The sequence below is a fragment of the Dermochelys coriacea genome, chromosome 6 (assembly GCF_009764565.3).
Source record: "Dermochelys coriacea isolate rDerCor1 chromosome 6, rDerCor1.pri.v4, whole genome shotgun sequence".
NCBI lineage: Eukaryota > Metazoa > Chordata > Testudines > Dermochelyidae > Dermochelys > Dermochelys coriacea.
In genome coordinates, this window is record NC_050073.1 from 77,450,475 (window position 1) to 77,467,012 (window position 16,538).

At 42.8% G+C, this 16,538-nt stretch overlaps 1 protein-coding gene across 8 annotated transcripts in view; it reads right to left on the reverse strand.

Moving 5' to 3' along the window:
• PRKD1 (protein kinase D1) overlaps positions 1-16,538 on the reverse strand; it is a 309,265-nt gene that overhangs the window by 3,645 nt on the left and 289,082 nt on the right. For 6 of the 8 annotated variants that reach the window (XM_038407570.2, XM_038407567.2, XM_038407569.2 and 3 more), the window contains one exon: positions 6-91. In XM_038407570.2, the coding sequence (XP_038263498.1) occupies positions 6-91 (86 nt within the window). Of the gene's footprint in view, positions 1-5; positions 92-15,435; positions 15,573-16,538 lie in introns of all 8 variants that reach the window. The other 2 variants (XR_006282058.1, XR_006282057.1) reach the window with 1 other exon arrangement.

The window sequence follows — 16,538 nt, forward strand, 5'->3', positions numbered from 1 at the left end:
TTTACCTGTAACCATGGATGGCTTAGCGTCTTGTCCACGCTGTAGCGCTTCCTCATTTTTACTTGCAGCAAATTATTTATGAGATCAATAGCTGAAAAAAATAATTTCAGAACATATCACACTGAAATATAAAAATGTATGGCAGGAAGGGGTTCACAGGTCTCAGATAATGAGTTTCAGCTGGTCTGACCAATTCAGTGTGGTTATAATCTGTATCCAAAAGGTGTTATGTAATATGTCATTGGAAAACTAATAACTCATGATCATTAATATTCTTGTGGGATGTGTGTATTAAGAGTTATGGATCTATTCTGGAATGATGACTAAAATGTGTTTAAGCCAGGCATATCAAAAAGGAGTTGGTAATCAGGTCTGCCCTAGACAAAGGAATTTACTGTGTATTTACTTCTATGACCTGCCTGGTTATCAGTCAAAGACAATGAAGATCCATTTACATATAAAGTAAATAATGCTAAAAAGCATGGGGCAAGGGGCGGACGGTGGTGGGGGTGGGACAGATTCCAGTAGGGAAGAGAAACTTTATCTGGGCTGTAAAGACAGGGTCTGAACCTCTAGTAATAAGCAACTGAATCAATTGATTGTATACAATATTACTGTATTATAAATCACAGGTTTCAGAGTAGCAGCCGTGTTAGTCTGTATTCGCAAAAAGAAAAGGAGTACTTGTGGCACCTTAGAGACTAACAAATTTATTAGAGCATAAGCTTTCATCCGATGAAGTGAGCTGTAGCTCACAAAAGCTTATGCTCTAATAAATTTGTTAGTCTCTAAGGTGCCACAAGTACTCCTTTTCTTTTTGTATTCTAAATGTTTGTTAAATGAGGTGTTTGTGAAAACTTATAATACACTAGTGATTAACAGCATTGTAAAATATATATATTAACACTATATAAGGAATTATGGATACTCATTGATATAAGGCTGTACTGTCTGCCTCCAAACAAAGCGAGAAACAGGTCTCTGCCAGGAAGGAGTGAACATGGTAGCTATTTACCTATCTTCCATGTACATTTTAGCATGGTGTAATCAAACACTGGAAGCCCAATTTACATACAGGGGGGTGGGAAGCCCACAGGAAGGGAAAAACAGCATGAAGTCACTCTGCCTCTTGAAACAAGGTAATTGAACTTTGGAAGATACAAGCAAGGGCAGAAGCCATCTTTGATATCCATCGCTATACAGACACAAAGGAACAAAGCTCTTGCAAGCTTAGAAAGATTAGAAAGGGTTGGGGAGTTGAAATCTCTGGGAACTGAATATAGGTGAGAAATGTGCTTAGGAAAAGATTTTTCACCTAGGAAGACACCATCTTGTACTTCTCAGAAAGGCCCTGACTACAGGAAAGTCAGCCATGACTTGAAAGAAGAAAGATTTGGTGAGCAAAACCACATAGAACAAAGCCTGTATCTTGCAAGATTAAGTTTTACACTCTTGGATTCATGTCCTCACTTTTATTTGCTTGTAATCCTTTCTAACTTTATTCCTTTCAGTTGGATCACTTAACCTATGTCCTATTGTTAATTGTTTGTCTGTTACTACAAACCAACTCAGTGCTGTGTTTGAAGGGAAGAATGTATTTACCCCAGTTAAATTAATAAGCTGCAATGTGCTTTTGTCACTTTAAAGAAGTAACCAACCTTTTTATTCCCCTGAGCTGTCCAGGAGAGGGCTGGACACTTCAGGACACATGGTTTTGTGGAAATTTGGTACTAGGAGTGTATCAAGGTCACCTTGCTGGTTGTAACCAAACCTGGTGAAAGCCAGCGTGGGACTATAGACAGGCTGCTGGGGTCAGAGCTACTGAACCAGAGTTGTTTAGCACACAGACACTAAGGGTTTGACCTGAATACTTGGGGCTGGCTGTGAGTGTCCTAGACTGAAAGCTACAGCAGCAAAGCACTGAAAGGCACCCAGGGTTGTAGGGCAAGTGGTGACACCTTCCCCCCCTCCCCCACTGGTCTGAATTGAACCTCGAAGCATGGCACCATGTTGGCTATTACTTATTACCTTATTATTTTCTAGGTGCTTACAAACTGATTTGATGGTCTATAATTTCCTGGGTCCTCTTTGTTCCCCTTTTTAAAGATAGGTGCTATGTTTGCCCTTCAGCCGTTGTATGGGACCTCACTTATTAGTTCTCAAAGATGATAATACATTTTTTTCAACCTCAGTATGAGTTTTTTAAAAAGGGCAATTCAAACAATGGAAATAATTCTGAAAACAGACCTAATATCTGTGTTGATTGAATTGCATTATTAAAGTATTGGAGATTCACAAAGTCACACTTTGGCTATCCCTCGATGTGAGGATGTTGTCTGCCAAAGGGGTTCATTAGTGGATTTTTAAGTGGCTGAGGAGCCCAATTCGTGCCCTACAGATTTTCTCAGGGGAGTGACAGGTGGAATCTTGGAGGAGACATAGTTGTTGGCTGGACTGTTGTGCCCTTTCTTTCCTCCTTTGTCGCTTCTCTGTCTCATGAATAAGTCTGTTCTCCTTAAAGTGAGCTGTGACTTGGTGGATGGTGTGGTACCACTGTGTTGTGTTGCTCACCGAGTCCTCCCAGTTTGTTGGGTTGATGCCTCCCTTTTTAAGATGTACTTTCAGTACGTCTTTGAAACGCTTCCACTGCCCTCCGTGAGCCCTTCTTCTTTGACTTAACTGAGAGAAGAGTACTTGCTTTGGGAGGCAAGCGTCAGGCATACATATACAGTGGCAAGCCCAGCAGAGTTGGTGTTTCATGACCTGAACTTCTATACTACTGATGTTGGCTGTAGAGAGAATGAATCATAGAATATCAGGGTTGGAAGGGACCTCAGGAGGTCATCTACTCTAACCCCCTGCTCAAAGCAGGACCAATCCCCAACTAAATCATGCTGATGTTAGTGCATCGGTCTTCCCAGCTGAGAATCCTCCTGAGTCCTGAGGCAGTGTTGTTGGAACCACTCCAGCTGCTTGAGATGTTGTTTGTAGGTTACCCAGGTCTCAGACCCAGAGAAGGGTGAGGATGACAACTGCCTTGTAAACCAAGATCTTGGTGCCTGTTTGCAGATCCCTATAATTGAAGACTCATTTAAGTAGTTTTCCAAAGGACGTGCTGGCACAGTGGATCCTATAATCAATTTCTGTGTCAAGGCTGGCTGTTTGGGAGAGGTGGCTGCCAAGGTACGGAAAATGGTCCACATTTTCGAGGGGTTCTCCGCTGATTGTGATTTGTGGAGTACGAAGAGTATTTGTGCAGGTGAGGGCTGGACACAGTACCTTGTTTTTCTCAGTGTTGAGAGAGACACCCAGGCTGTGATAGGCATCTGCAAAAATATTTAGGGTACTTTACAGGTCGGCGTGTGAGAGAATGACTCATTCATCTGCATTCTGAAGGTCAGTGATGCCAATTCTTGTGATCTGAGATTTTGTTTGGAGATGTCAGAGATTGAATATCATATGGATGGTCAAATCCTCAATCCCAATTCCAGGTGGTCTCGGAGGAGAATCAGGATCACAGCAAGGTAAATGTAGAAAAGTGTTGGAGCAATGACACAGCTCTTCTTGACACCAGTGTTAATGATGAATGGTTTGGTCTCTGAGACATTGCATGGAATGGTGGCAGTCTTTCCGTCATAGAGTAGTCTGATGATGGAAATGAATTTCTGTGGACAGTCAAACCTACATAGCACCTTCCATAGGGCATCACGATTAATGGAGTCAAAGACTTTGGTTATATCGATGAATGCCATGAATAGTTCCTGGTGTTGCTCTCTGCACTTCTCCTGAATATGTTGTGCTAGAAAGATCATGTCAGTTGTGCCTTGGGATGGCCTGAAGCCACACTGTGATTTGAGGAGGAGTTCCTCGGCAAGGGGGAGAAGGCAGTTTAATCGGATCTGGGCAAGGATCTTCCCTGCGATGGAGAAGAGGGCAATACCTTTGTAGTTTCCACACAAAGATATGTCCCTTTTCTTGAATATTGTAACAATGTTGGCATTCTTAAAGTCAGGTAGAATTTCTTCACAGGTCCAGATTTTGTCGAGGAGTTGGCAAAGTTTGTGGTGGAGTATTGTTCCACCAGTTTTAAAAACCTCAGCTGGGATGCCGCGTGAGCCTGGTGTCTTCTGATTTTTTTCTGTCTGAGTGATGGCATGCCAGACTTCCTCAAAAGATGGGGGATCAGGAAGGTGTCCCTTTGCCAAGTGTTGTGAAATAGACTTGGTGTCTTCAGAGACTGTGGATTCGTGATTTAGTAGGCTCTCAAAGTGTTCCTTCCAGCGTTGTTTAATTGCTGCATTGTCCTTGAAGAGGGTAGCGCCATCCTGGGAACCTAAAGGAGTTATGAGCTTGGCCCATTTATAGCTTTTGTTGCTTGAAAGAAGCTTCTAATGTCATCCTGGTCTACAAAACCCTGGATTTCTGAGGCCTTCTCTTGCCACCACTTATTTTTGATGTCACGTAGCCATCTTCGGACTTCGTCTTTAAGCAGGTGACAAGCCTCATGTTTTCATTGGTTAGAGGAATAATTTTGCCAGTTACAGAATGCAGTTCTTTTCTGTTGAATTAATGCTAGGATTTCCTCGTTGTTTTAGTCAAACCAGTTTTGGTGCCAATGAGTGGAATATCCTATTGCTTGAGCACATGCACCGCCAATGGTATTTTTAAGTTGATTCCAGTGCTCTTGAGTGTCAATGATGTTATCAGGCAAGTTAGAGAGTTTCTCAGACAGATGGTGCTGGAACATCTCGCAGCTGGCTTGGTTCGAAGTGCTTTGCTGTTGTACTGCTTTCGCTTGGTCTTGGGGTGTTTGCGGTGTGGTGGAACTGCAGGTATATGATTGATCTTACTAACTAATGGTCTGTCCAACAGTGATCTGTACCTCTTATGGCTCATGTTATATGGAAATCAGTGTAATCTCGAGTTCTGATTATAACATAGTCAAGGAGGTGCCAGTGTTTGGAGTGAGGATGTTTCCAGGTGGTCTTAAATTTGTTACTCTGCCTAAATTTGTTACTCTAGTATTTGTGATGAGCAGGTCATTCTCCACACATTTGCTGAGGAGGAGAATACCATTGGGGTTTACATTTCCCACTCCTTCTTTGCCTATTGTGCCGCTTCAGAGTTCAGAGTCCCATCTGACTCTGGCACTGAAATCTCCCAGGAGGATGAGTTTGTCTGCCTTAGGTGTGGCTGTGAGGACTGCATCAAGAGCACTATGCAACTGCTTCTTGTTGTCTTCCTCATCAAGTATTGGGGCGTATGCATCGATGACTGTGGCATATTAGTTGTTGCTGAGCTTGAGCTGAAGTGTCATGAGACAATCATTGAGCCCAACGGGAAGTTCCAAAAGCTGGTGATCGTATTTTTGATGGCAAAGCCAATCCTATGAATGCGTCGCTCTTCAGGTGGCTTTCCTTTCCAAAAGAAGCTGTAGCCACTTCCATTCTTTCAATTGGCCCTCATCGGTTCAGCAGGTCTCACTAAGAGTTGCAATGTCAATTTTGAGTCTTGCCAGTTCTCTGGCAATTATGGCAGTTGTTCTTTCTAGGCATTCACTGTGCAGAGAGTCCATAAGGGTGCAGACATTCCAGGTGGCGAAATTCATTGTCTTATCTCTTGTTTCAGCCATGGAGTTCAGTGATCCCACTGAACGGGGCCATCCAGTTGGAAGTGTGTGAGAGAGCCTCTATCTCCCCCCCATTTGCAGAGGGGATCCTAAAAAAACCTGCTCAGTCACAGCTGCTGCTGCCGAAATGCACTTCTGCGTCATCCAAACAAAAGACGACTGTCACACGGCTGCCCCCTGCATGCAAATTTATGACTAAAGACTCCCAAAGATCACTACTCCTGTCTTCACCGCCACTTGTCCGTCACTGTAGGGCTTTGTGTGAGCCCTTTAATGTGGGTAAACCGGTGTGCAGGCATTGACCACACGAGACTTGAAAGGAGGAAAACCCTGACCCGGGGCAAGGAGAACCAAGATGGCCAGGGCTTCCTGCTACAGCCCTTATCTACCTTCACAGCCACAGAGTACTAAAAGTCCTCTAGATGTGCCTAATCCATCGTTGGGGTTTTGTGAACTTCGGACCACAGTTAGTCAGGAGCCTCACCTCAGACCTGCTTGCCAAGAGGGACCCTACAAGGAATATGAAAGCTCTGCACGATGTAGCTCTGAGGGTCTTTAGCCCACACAAACCTCTACATCACGACAAGGTTGCAGTCCATCAGAGAGGATACACTTGGAGACTGATTTGTTTTTTTAAACCAGTTTCTAAAAAAATCAGACATCAGACTCAAACGCTATGGATTGCAAACATTTTAACAGCTCTAGAAAGCCTGGTTAAATTACTTTTACAATATTATACAAAAATGAATAAAAATAGAAGGTTAAGACTAACAATGGCTGTACATCTTCTGCTCCTGGACTGCTGGCCAGGAGAGGCTTCCTTATAGCAGGCTAGTGAAAGTGCTATGATGATTACATTGCTGCTTCTCCAAACTTCCTTACAGTACAGCACAGCACAGCACAGCACAGCACAGCACACTACTACCTGCTGCAGGTTATTCCCTTTTACTAAGTGCAGTATAAGGGCTTGTCCACACTTGAAATGCTACAGTGGCACACCTGCAGCACTTCAGTGTAGACATAAAATGAAGTTACTTACCCATAACTGGAAGTTCTTCGAGATGTGTGGTCCCTATCTGTATTCCACTGAGGGTTATGCACATATACCATGTGCCTGGAGCCGGAGTTTTTGAAAGTAGCACTGTTCGGTGGTCTCCACATGTTCCCTGAGATAAAGGGGGCAGAGGGTCACCAGTGTCTCCAGTTCCTTCTCTACCACAGATCTGTTGGATCCGCAGCAGAGGGGATAGAGGAGGTGGTGGCGTTGGAACACAGATAGGGACCACACATCTCAAATAACCTCCAGTTATAGGTAAGGAACTTTGTTTTCTTCTTCGAGTGATGGTTCCTATTGTATTCCACTAAGGGTGAGTAACAAGAAGTACCTATGTGGGGGGGATGGTGTGAGGAGACTGTGGAACAGAGGATTGCTGCTCCAAATGAAGTATCCGTCACAGAATCATGCACTAGAGCACAGTGTTTGGAAAGGTGGGTACCTAACATGCATATGTCTGCAAGGGGCATGTTGTGGAGTACAGCTATAGTTGATGCCTGCACTCTCCTAGAATGGGCCCAAATCCCTTCAGGTGGAGCTTGCCCCATAACTGGTAGCAGCATGTAATGTACCCTGAAATCCACTTGGAGATTCTCTGGGTGGAAATGGCTTGCCCTTTGACCCTCTCCACTATGGCTACAAAAAGCTGAAGAGATTTCCTAAATGACTTTGTCTGCTCTCAGGGGTTAATGGTATCCATTCCACTGGAAGAGCCAGTACCAGGAACTGCATCTGTCTGGAGCTCAACAGCTCCTGAGACGCTGGTAGAACTGGAGCAGGCAGAGTCGCAGGATCCGTGATTGGTGCTGGTGGATCTGGTGACCAGTGCAGCCATTTCTTGGTCTTATGAGACTTGGAACATGTAGCTCCTTTATGGCCAGAACTCGTGGATGGTGCTGAATCCTTCTTAGACTTGGAAGATGACTCACTGCCATGCTTATGCACATGCTTCCTTGGTTGATGGCTAGGCCCCAACGCGTGGTCCTTAGCGTTGGTATCGGAGGAGCCTGATGGAGGTCCCATAGTAGGGGGAGCGCTCTTCACTTGTGCAGGCTGATGTATGGGGAGGGTGGTTCCCTGGTCAGGCTTCAAGACCAGTCCCATGGCAGTCTCCATAAGATGGTTGCTGAGGTGTAGAGTCCGGTTCTCTTGAGCACAGATAGGAAAGGACAGTCAGATACTGCACCTGGATGCGAAGTGGGCTGCCCCCAAGCAGTACAAATAGCAATGGTGCTCATTGCTGATGGAAATTGGGTGAGGGCAGGAAACACAGGTTTTGAACCCCAGCGTCTTTGGCATAATCTAGTACCCAAGTCCAGGTACTAGAGAGGGAAAGTTTGGTGGAAACACTGCCAAAGCAGCATCACCAGTGCTAAATCTAGTATGAAAGGAAATTTCAAACAAACAAAAAAAACAGAACAAAATAATAAATCTAAACTACAAACAGTACTAAGGATATTTTTGTAAAATTTTGGAAAGTGTATCACAAGGCCAATAGGAGAGTAAAAGCTTGACTCGCTCCATCCAGCAGGAGGAAGGAACTGGAGACGCCAGCAGCCTGCTGCCCCCTTTATTGCCTCGGGCAGAACCATGGGAGGCACAAGGTACATGCACAGACCTTCAAACAGTACTGCTTTCAAAAGCTCTGGCTCCGGGTACATGGCACACAGCCCTCCGTGTAATACAATAGGGACCATCACTCCAATAAGAATTTACACAGATGGGAGAGCTCTCCTTTTGGTGTAGGTAATCCACCTCCCCGAGAAGCAGTAGCTAGGTTGGCCGAAGAATTCTTTTGTCAGCGTAACACTGTCTATGTGAGGGGTTGCTTTGGCTTAAGTACACTACTTAGGGGGGTTCACACACCTGAGCAATGTAGCTGAGTCAAACTAACTTTTAGTGTAGACCAGGACTAAGTGTTAGCCAGCTAAGGCGCTTAATGGGTCCCAATACCTGCAGACCTTGCCTCAGGCTTGGTCCACACTTCAACGTAGCTATGACAACCTAACTTTTGCCAGGGAGTGAAAAATCCACACTCCTCATTGACATAGCTAACCCCCAGTGTGAACTCAATTTTGTCAATGGAAGAAAGCTCCCACTGACATATCCAATTTAATCTGGGAAGGTGGTGTTCCTGCCTCTATTGACAGAAAACACCCTTCCACTGGTGTAGACTACATCTACACTATGGGGTTATGTTGGTGTAACTTCCCTTTACTTTTCTTCACTTTTAAGGACCTCCACAGCCTATACTACCCTACCTTTCATCTTTCATGGGCTATGAAGATGCCTGCCTTCACTTTGCCAATTATGCCAGTCTTGATTGCCCTTTTCCAACAAACACTTGCTTGGTTTCTCCCATGCTACCCCTCCAATGCATGGAAGGAGCTCTTTGTAAATATCCACAAAGCCACCTTATTGCCTCCTTCAAATCCTTACTTAAAACTCTTCTCTGCTATCATGCCTACAAAAACTCAACAGTGATTAGGCAGGTAGTGTGCTCTAACCTCTGCTTATCATGCTAACCTGCATCATCACACTGTTTACTTGTGCTTCCTGTCTGTTGAATCCGCCTTATCGTACACTTAGGGCTTGTCTACCCTACCACTTAAGTCAATGTAACTTACGTCACTCAGGGGTGTGAAAAAGTAGCTTCCGCCTCTTGTTGAAGTGGAGTAATTATGCCAATGGGAGCACTCTCTATGGTCAGGAATAAACTTTAGGTTAAGCGTTTTTGTACAATGTGTAACACAATGGGGGGTTGATCCTTGACTGAAATCTCTAGTTGCCAACACAATACAAGTAATAAAAGATAGTCATAAGGGGGGAAAAACAGCAAGAAATGTAAAAACACTGAAGCAGCAAGTGTGACCTTTTTTACTTCTCTAATTTTCCTCTGGTTGTGGTCTAATACCCATCTGTTTTACTTTGAATTTGACAATCTAAACACAAACAACAGTCTGAACAATAAGTAATTTTTAGTAAATCATATGTCCATTCTAGTCATTGTTCCTTGGAATAAACAAGCCTGTTATCAGCATTTTTGCAGTCTGCTCCTTTGGCTTGCTTTCTGGCCCTGGTGACTAGTTCAGTAACTACAACAGCAATCTGAAATGTAACCGAAGGGTTACACTTTTCCATTTATTATGGACAGAGTGATGTCAAATATTGCGTGTGTGTGTGTAGTCCATCTATGAGATGGGGACAACGATATTCCTCTGTAAGGCACTCTGAAATCAAGGGTCACAAATGCTATAAAACAGACAGGTGATATTACTATATAATGCTGGTTTATGTATTGAGATTTTCAATTTCAGAAATGCCCCCTTGAAAGCTCTAGTCACTTTTTCATATATCAATTAAAAGTTTAAAACAACTTAAAACAAGAAAAGCAAGTATTGACACTTTCTAAAGCCAAAAAGAAGAAAAGGAAAGTCCCAACACAGCCACATAATACTCTCCAGCACACTATATTATTATTACTGCCATGTTTGTGTCTGGTTCTGCCCACCTTAACATATTACTCAATAAAATATAAATTGATATTTTGGGAAACAAATAGCCTTCAGAATTATATTTACAGCATCCTTTTGGAAATGTACACATTACAAAATTTCCTAAGAACTGCCCACAGTACAATAATGACCAAAAAATCCAATCTACAAGTTTTATTGCTTTGTATCATTAGCTGTTTTTATAAATACCTGCTGTAATTGTAAACCCAAGTTATGTCTTTAGGATATAAAATTGTTAACTAAACATAGTAACATAAGATGGGTATTTTTGGGTGGGGAGAAGCTGGTAGATTATAGGAAGAAGAACTGTTATGTTCGGGCTTCCAAAACTGAACAATCTCTCCAGAAACTGTGGTAACATTCTAATGTAAGGTGCTTTACAAGTAATATATTTAGTCTTAGAGTTTTGCCTACTCTTGAAATTTGTTGTGGGTGACTCAGAATTTATTCATGTTAAAGTGCCCTGTGTCCACAAACAAAGGTGGTGGTTTGGTTCATTAATTATTTAATTTTTTTAGGCAAATCACACATTAACTTTTGTTAACGAGCAGATCGAGGGACGTGATCGTTCCCCTCTATTCGACACTGGTGAGGCCTCATCTGGAGTACTGTGTCCAGTTTTGGACCCCACACTACAGGAAGGATGTGGATAAATTGGAAAGAGTACAACGAAGGGCAACGAAAATGATTAGGGGTCTAGAGCACATGACTTATGAGGAGAGGCTGAGGGAGCTGGGATTGTTTAGTCTGCAGAAGAGAAGAATGAGGGGGGATTTGATAGCTGCTTTCAACTACCTGAAAGGGGGTTTCAAAGAGGATGGCTCTAGACTGTTCTCAATGGTAGCAGATGACAGAACGAGGAGTAATGGTCTCAAGTTGCAATGGGGGAGGTTTAGATTGGATATTAGGAAAAACTTTTTCACTAAGAGGGTGGTGAAACACTGGAATGCGTTACCTAGGGAGGTGGTAGAATCTCCTTCCTTAGAGGTTTTTAAGGTCAGGCTTGACAAAGCCCTGGCTGGGATGATTTAACTGGGACTTGGTCCTGCTTTGAGCAGGGGGTTGGACTAGATGACCTTCTGGGGTCCCTTCCAACCCTGATATTCTATGATTCTATGATTCTATGATTCTAACTTCACTGCTGTTCAATGGCTGCTGTTCAATGCCTTTAAATTCTGGCGCATAACAGAAGTAATCTGGGGTACTGAAGTGAGCTGTAGCTCACGAAAGCTTATGCTCTAATAAATTTGTTAGTCTCTAAGGTGCCACAAGTACTCCTTTTCTTTTTGCGAATACAGACTAACACGGCTGCTACTCTGAAACCTGTAATTTCTTTGGTAATCTTGTACAAAACCAGATATAATAATGCCATTCAACATCGCATCTTGCTATCTACTGGCAACCTTTTGTTTATATCTTCAGTCTTCAGTTACTGGCAAGCCAGCCTCAGATAATCTCTGAACTGCTCCAGGTTTCATCTGACAAGGTGCAGGTTTAATTCAGGTTTATCTTGGGAATTTTACTAGCTACAGAATGCACTTGGTTATACCACAGAATTCTCTTCTAGCTATGGATATCCATTGCACCTGGAAGCCATTTTCAATGATCTCCTTATTTAGTTCCAACTTGAACCTTTCAGACCCTAAATTAATATGACCTAAAAGGGTTTCTCACCTGACCACAGACTACAAGAACTAACTTCTTTGGGGTTAATTAAGGGTATGTCTACAATGCAAAAAAACAACAACAAACAAACCCTGCAACAGCAAGTCTCAGGCTTCTGCACAATGTGCTCCGGTGCTAAAAACAGGTGTATAGGCATTTCTGCTCAGGCTAGAGTTTAGGCTCTGAAACTGACCTCCTCTGCCAGGCTTCAGAGCCAGAACTCCAGTCCAAGCAGGAACACCTACAAGGTTAGTTTTAGCATTGCAGTACAAACATGAGTCTGTAGACTGGGGCCCTGAGACACACTGCTGCAGCCATTTTGGGGGGGGTGGCAGGGGGCCACTGTAGACATACCCTAAGAAAGCAAATATACCCTCAGGTCTCTCCCCCTTTGTCCAAGAAAACATTTTATCCAGCATGTCTTCATTGTCTCTGCAGTGTTTGTTTAGGTGCACAGGCATACAGTGTACCATGTCAGATGACAGTGCATGCTTCATACGGCAATATGATTTTCTTACGTCTTGCACTTATCCTTGTCCCCAGATTTCTAATCTAAACTCCATCAGGTACCTTCAGAGCTGCTGAAATTTTTATTTTTTAAAAAATGTTATTTAATAATTTCTTCACAAAAGTTCCTTTTTTATGTGTTGAAAATTAACTTTTTCAATATCACAACCATTTTCATAACATTTTAATACAAATAAAATATATTAAAATAATGAAAATTTAAAAAAAATTAAAAATGAGTCTGAATATTTCAAAATAATGGAAACCCCTCAGACAGGTCTTTATTTTTTGTCCAGCTATAGTATTTTTCACCTATCACTGTAGTATCAAGAATATAATCAAGACAAGAATTGCCCCCAAAATGGATAGCATGCATCATTTTTTGACCATACTGAAGTTAATGGGCAGTATTTAGATCTGAGAGTTTTGTTTAGTCCATTTTAGAGATAAAATTCAGCTTGCAAAATTTGGAGTTGCATTCAGATTCCAATGCCCTGCCTGAATTCCAACAAATTGACTGGGGATTTTGGTTCAGTTCATCTCCAAAACAGGCCAACTGATCAAACAATTAAGTAACTGTAAATATATAAAACAACCATAATGTGTAAGCAATTTTTAAAATACATGATCTTTAGAATTAATTGTTAAAATGTATGGTAGTTTCCCGCCCCCCACTTTTATATATGACAAGCTCAGACTCTCCATTCTGCAGCATTATACCTGATCACTCTCCTAACTAAAGCTTCAGAGTAGCAGCCGTGTTAGTCTGTATTCACAAAAAAAAAGGAGTACTTGTGGCACCCTAGAGACTAACAAATTTATTTGAGCGTAAGCTTTCATGAGCTACAGCTCACTTCATCGGATGCATTCAGTGGAAAATACAGTGGGGGGATTTATATACACAGAGAACATGAAACAAAGGGTATTACCATACATACTGTAATGAGAGTAATCACTTAAGGTGAGCTATTACCAGCAGGAGAGCGGGGGGGGGGGAGAACGGGGGGACCATTTGTAGTGATAATCAAGATGGGCCATTTCCAACAGTTGACAAGAATGTCTGAGGAACAGTGTGGGTTCGGGAAAATAAACATGGTGAAATAGTGTTACTTTGTGTAATGACCCATCCATTCCCAGTCTCTATGCAAGCCTAAGTTAATTGTATCCAGTTTGCAAAATAATTCCAATTCAGCAATTTCTCGTTAGAGTCTCTTTTTGAAGTTTTTTTGTTGAAGAATTGCAACTGTTAGGTCTGTAATCAAGTGACCAAAGAGATTTCGTTCTTCAGGATAGGTTGTAGATCCTAGCCATCACCTTCAGCTCCCAACTAAAACCTCTCCAATGTATCATCAAGGATCTACAACCTATCCTGAAGGACGACCCATCACTCTCACAGATCTTGGGAGATAGGCCAGTCCTTGCTTACAGACAGCCCCCCAGCCTGAAGCAAATACTCACCAACAACAACACAGTACACAACAGAACCACTAACCCAGGAACCTATCCTTGCAACAAAACCCGTTGCCAACTCTGCCCACATATCTATTCAGGGGACACCATCATAGGGCCTAATCACATCAGCCACATTATCAGAGGCTCGTTCACCTGCACATCTACCAATGTGCTATATGCCATCACGTGCCAGCAATGCCCCTCTGCCATGTACATTGGCCAGACTGGACAGTCTCTACGTAAAAGAACAAATGGACTCAAATCAGACGTCAAGAATTATAACATTCAAAAACCAGTTGGAGAACACGTCAATATCTTTGGTCACTCGATTACAGTCCTAAAAGTTGCAATTCTTCAACAAAAAAACTTCAAAAACAGACTCCAACGAGAGACTGTTTAATTGGAATTAATTTGCAAAGTGGATACAATTAACTTAGGCTTGAATAGAGACTGGGAATGGATGGGTCATTACACAAAGTAAAACTATTTCCCCATGTTTATTCCCCCTCCCCTCCCCACTGTTCCTCAGAAGTTCTTGTCAACTGCTGGAAATGGCCCACCTTGATTATCACTATAAAAGGTCCCCCCCCCCCGCCCACCCTGGCTCTCCTGCTGCTAATAGCTCACCTTAAGTGATCACTCTCATTACAGTGTGTATGGTAACACTCTTTGTTTCATGTTCTCTGTTTATATAAATCTCCCCACTGTATTTTCCACTGAATGCATCCGATGAAGTGAGCTGTAGCTCACGAAAGCTTATGCTCAAATAAATTTGTTAGTCTCTAAGGTGCCACAAGTACTCCTTCTCTTCTAACTAAAGCTGTGACTCTGGAAAGGGTGGAGATAACAGCACAGCAGGTGGGTTTTCCATAGATGCTTCTACAGAATCTTCAGCTGTGAATGTAGAGATTGATCTTCTGTCTGTTGTAGTAGGGACTTGGAGGAGACAATTTCCTGCTACCTCTTCTGTGTTGATTGCCGTCTGCTTATCTCTCTAATGCCAGGCAAAGCATCCTGCACAACACTCAGATTCAATCAGAATGCATAATATAAAAAGTTGTGGAGGTTTTGGGGGGTTTTCTATGTGTACTTTTCTAGAATTACAGCATTTTTAACTCTTTTGTCAGTTGATCTTATCAAACTTTATTCTGCCACTGTAAATACAATCCGACATCACTCATTCATTTATCTAGCACCTTTCATCCAAGGGTCTCAAAGCACTCTATAAACAATTAATTAGGCCTAAAAGTACTTCTGTGAGGGAGGTATTATTATATATGTTTTAAATGTGTCAGTGGTGGCACAGAGAAGTTAGTTAATTTGCCCAAAGTCACATAATGAATCAGAGACAGCAATAAAAGCCAGAACTCCTGATTCCAAGTCTCTGTTTTAACAACTAGAGGAGCACTCCCCCAGATATTTTAAATTCTACTTCTTTAACTCTCCCTGGTATATATTGTCATATATAGTTAAATTAGGATTCCACTATTTCTATTGATTTTTTTTTTTTTGCTTAAACATTCATCAAAGAAGGTTAGAAAAAGAAATATTTTTGGATGTGGGGGTTGAGAGAGAAATAAAATAGAACTAATGTTTAAAAATGGAAACTCAACTTGGCTGAGGAAATCCATTACACACAAACACTCTGTGGTGAAGTCATGCAGCCATCATCTGAAGGCAGCTAGTTTCAGTCAGCCCTGTTTGGTTAGGCCTGGTTCAGAGACTTCACTAGTCTTGGTTGATGATCTTCCTAGAGACATCCAAGGTCAGTTATCCATATTGATTCTTTTATATTTAACAGCAGTCTTTGATACCATTTACTAGTGCTCTAGTTCCCAGTGCCACACTTCTACCTGCTAAGCCTTTCCCTCCACAGTCTCTCCTGTGGTGCTGTTTTCATGTTCTGCTTCTGAAAACCAATCTGTTTGTGACTCCCTCTGCTCTGTAATTGTTTAATTACCCCTTTACCTCACCTACAGAGAGGGTGGCATGAGACATAAGCAATCTGTAGATAAGAAGTAGGTTGTAGAGATAGGTGGGGATGGAAGAGGAGGAGGTGCAGAGGCAGGTAGGTGCAGCAGCAGGGAGACAGAGCAACCTCAAATCGGGGAAAGTGACCATTTCACACAAACAGCCCAGAGCAGCCTCCAGTTGCATTTATGGTTCGGTAGCAGTAGCAGGTGGCCCCCAGAAGCTGATTCTAGCTAGGGGAGTAAGCAGTATTTAGCCCACAGAGGCATGATACCCTGGAGGTAGGGTCACCACCTATCCAGCTTTTCCCAGGATCATCCTTTTATTGAGGCGATTGTCCCAGGCAATCTGAAAGTCTTCCTGGGACATTAAAAATTCCAGTTTTTGTCAGTTGCGTAATATACCATTCACCACAAATATGATCAAAGCTGAAGCCATGGAAGGGAGGGTTAAGGAGCTCAATCCGAAAGGCGAAGGGTCACTTTGTGCCTAGCCCTGACAGCCCATGCTTCCAACAGAAACGCAAATACGGTTGCCTCCCCTTGCCCCAATGCCTTAGCCTGGCTGCACAATCCTGCTCCCCCTATCCAGGTGGCAGCTGCTGGCTATCTCGACTCTGACCATTCCCACAGCATAACCACAACACCTCCAACTTAGAACTGGGCTTGGCCAGGCCAATAGAGGGAGAAGGAGCCTGACTTATTGAGGAAGCAGAGACCACACAGGAAAGGCTCCGGCTCCATGA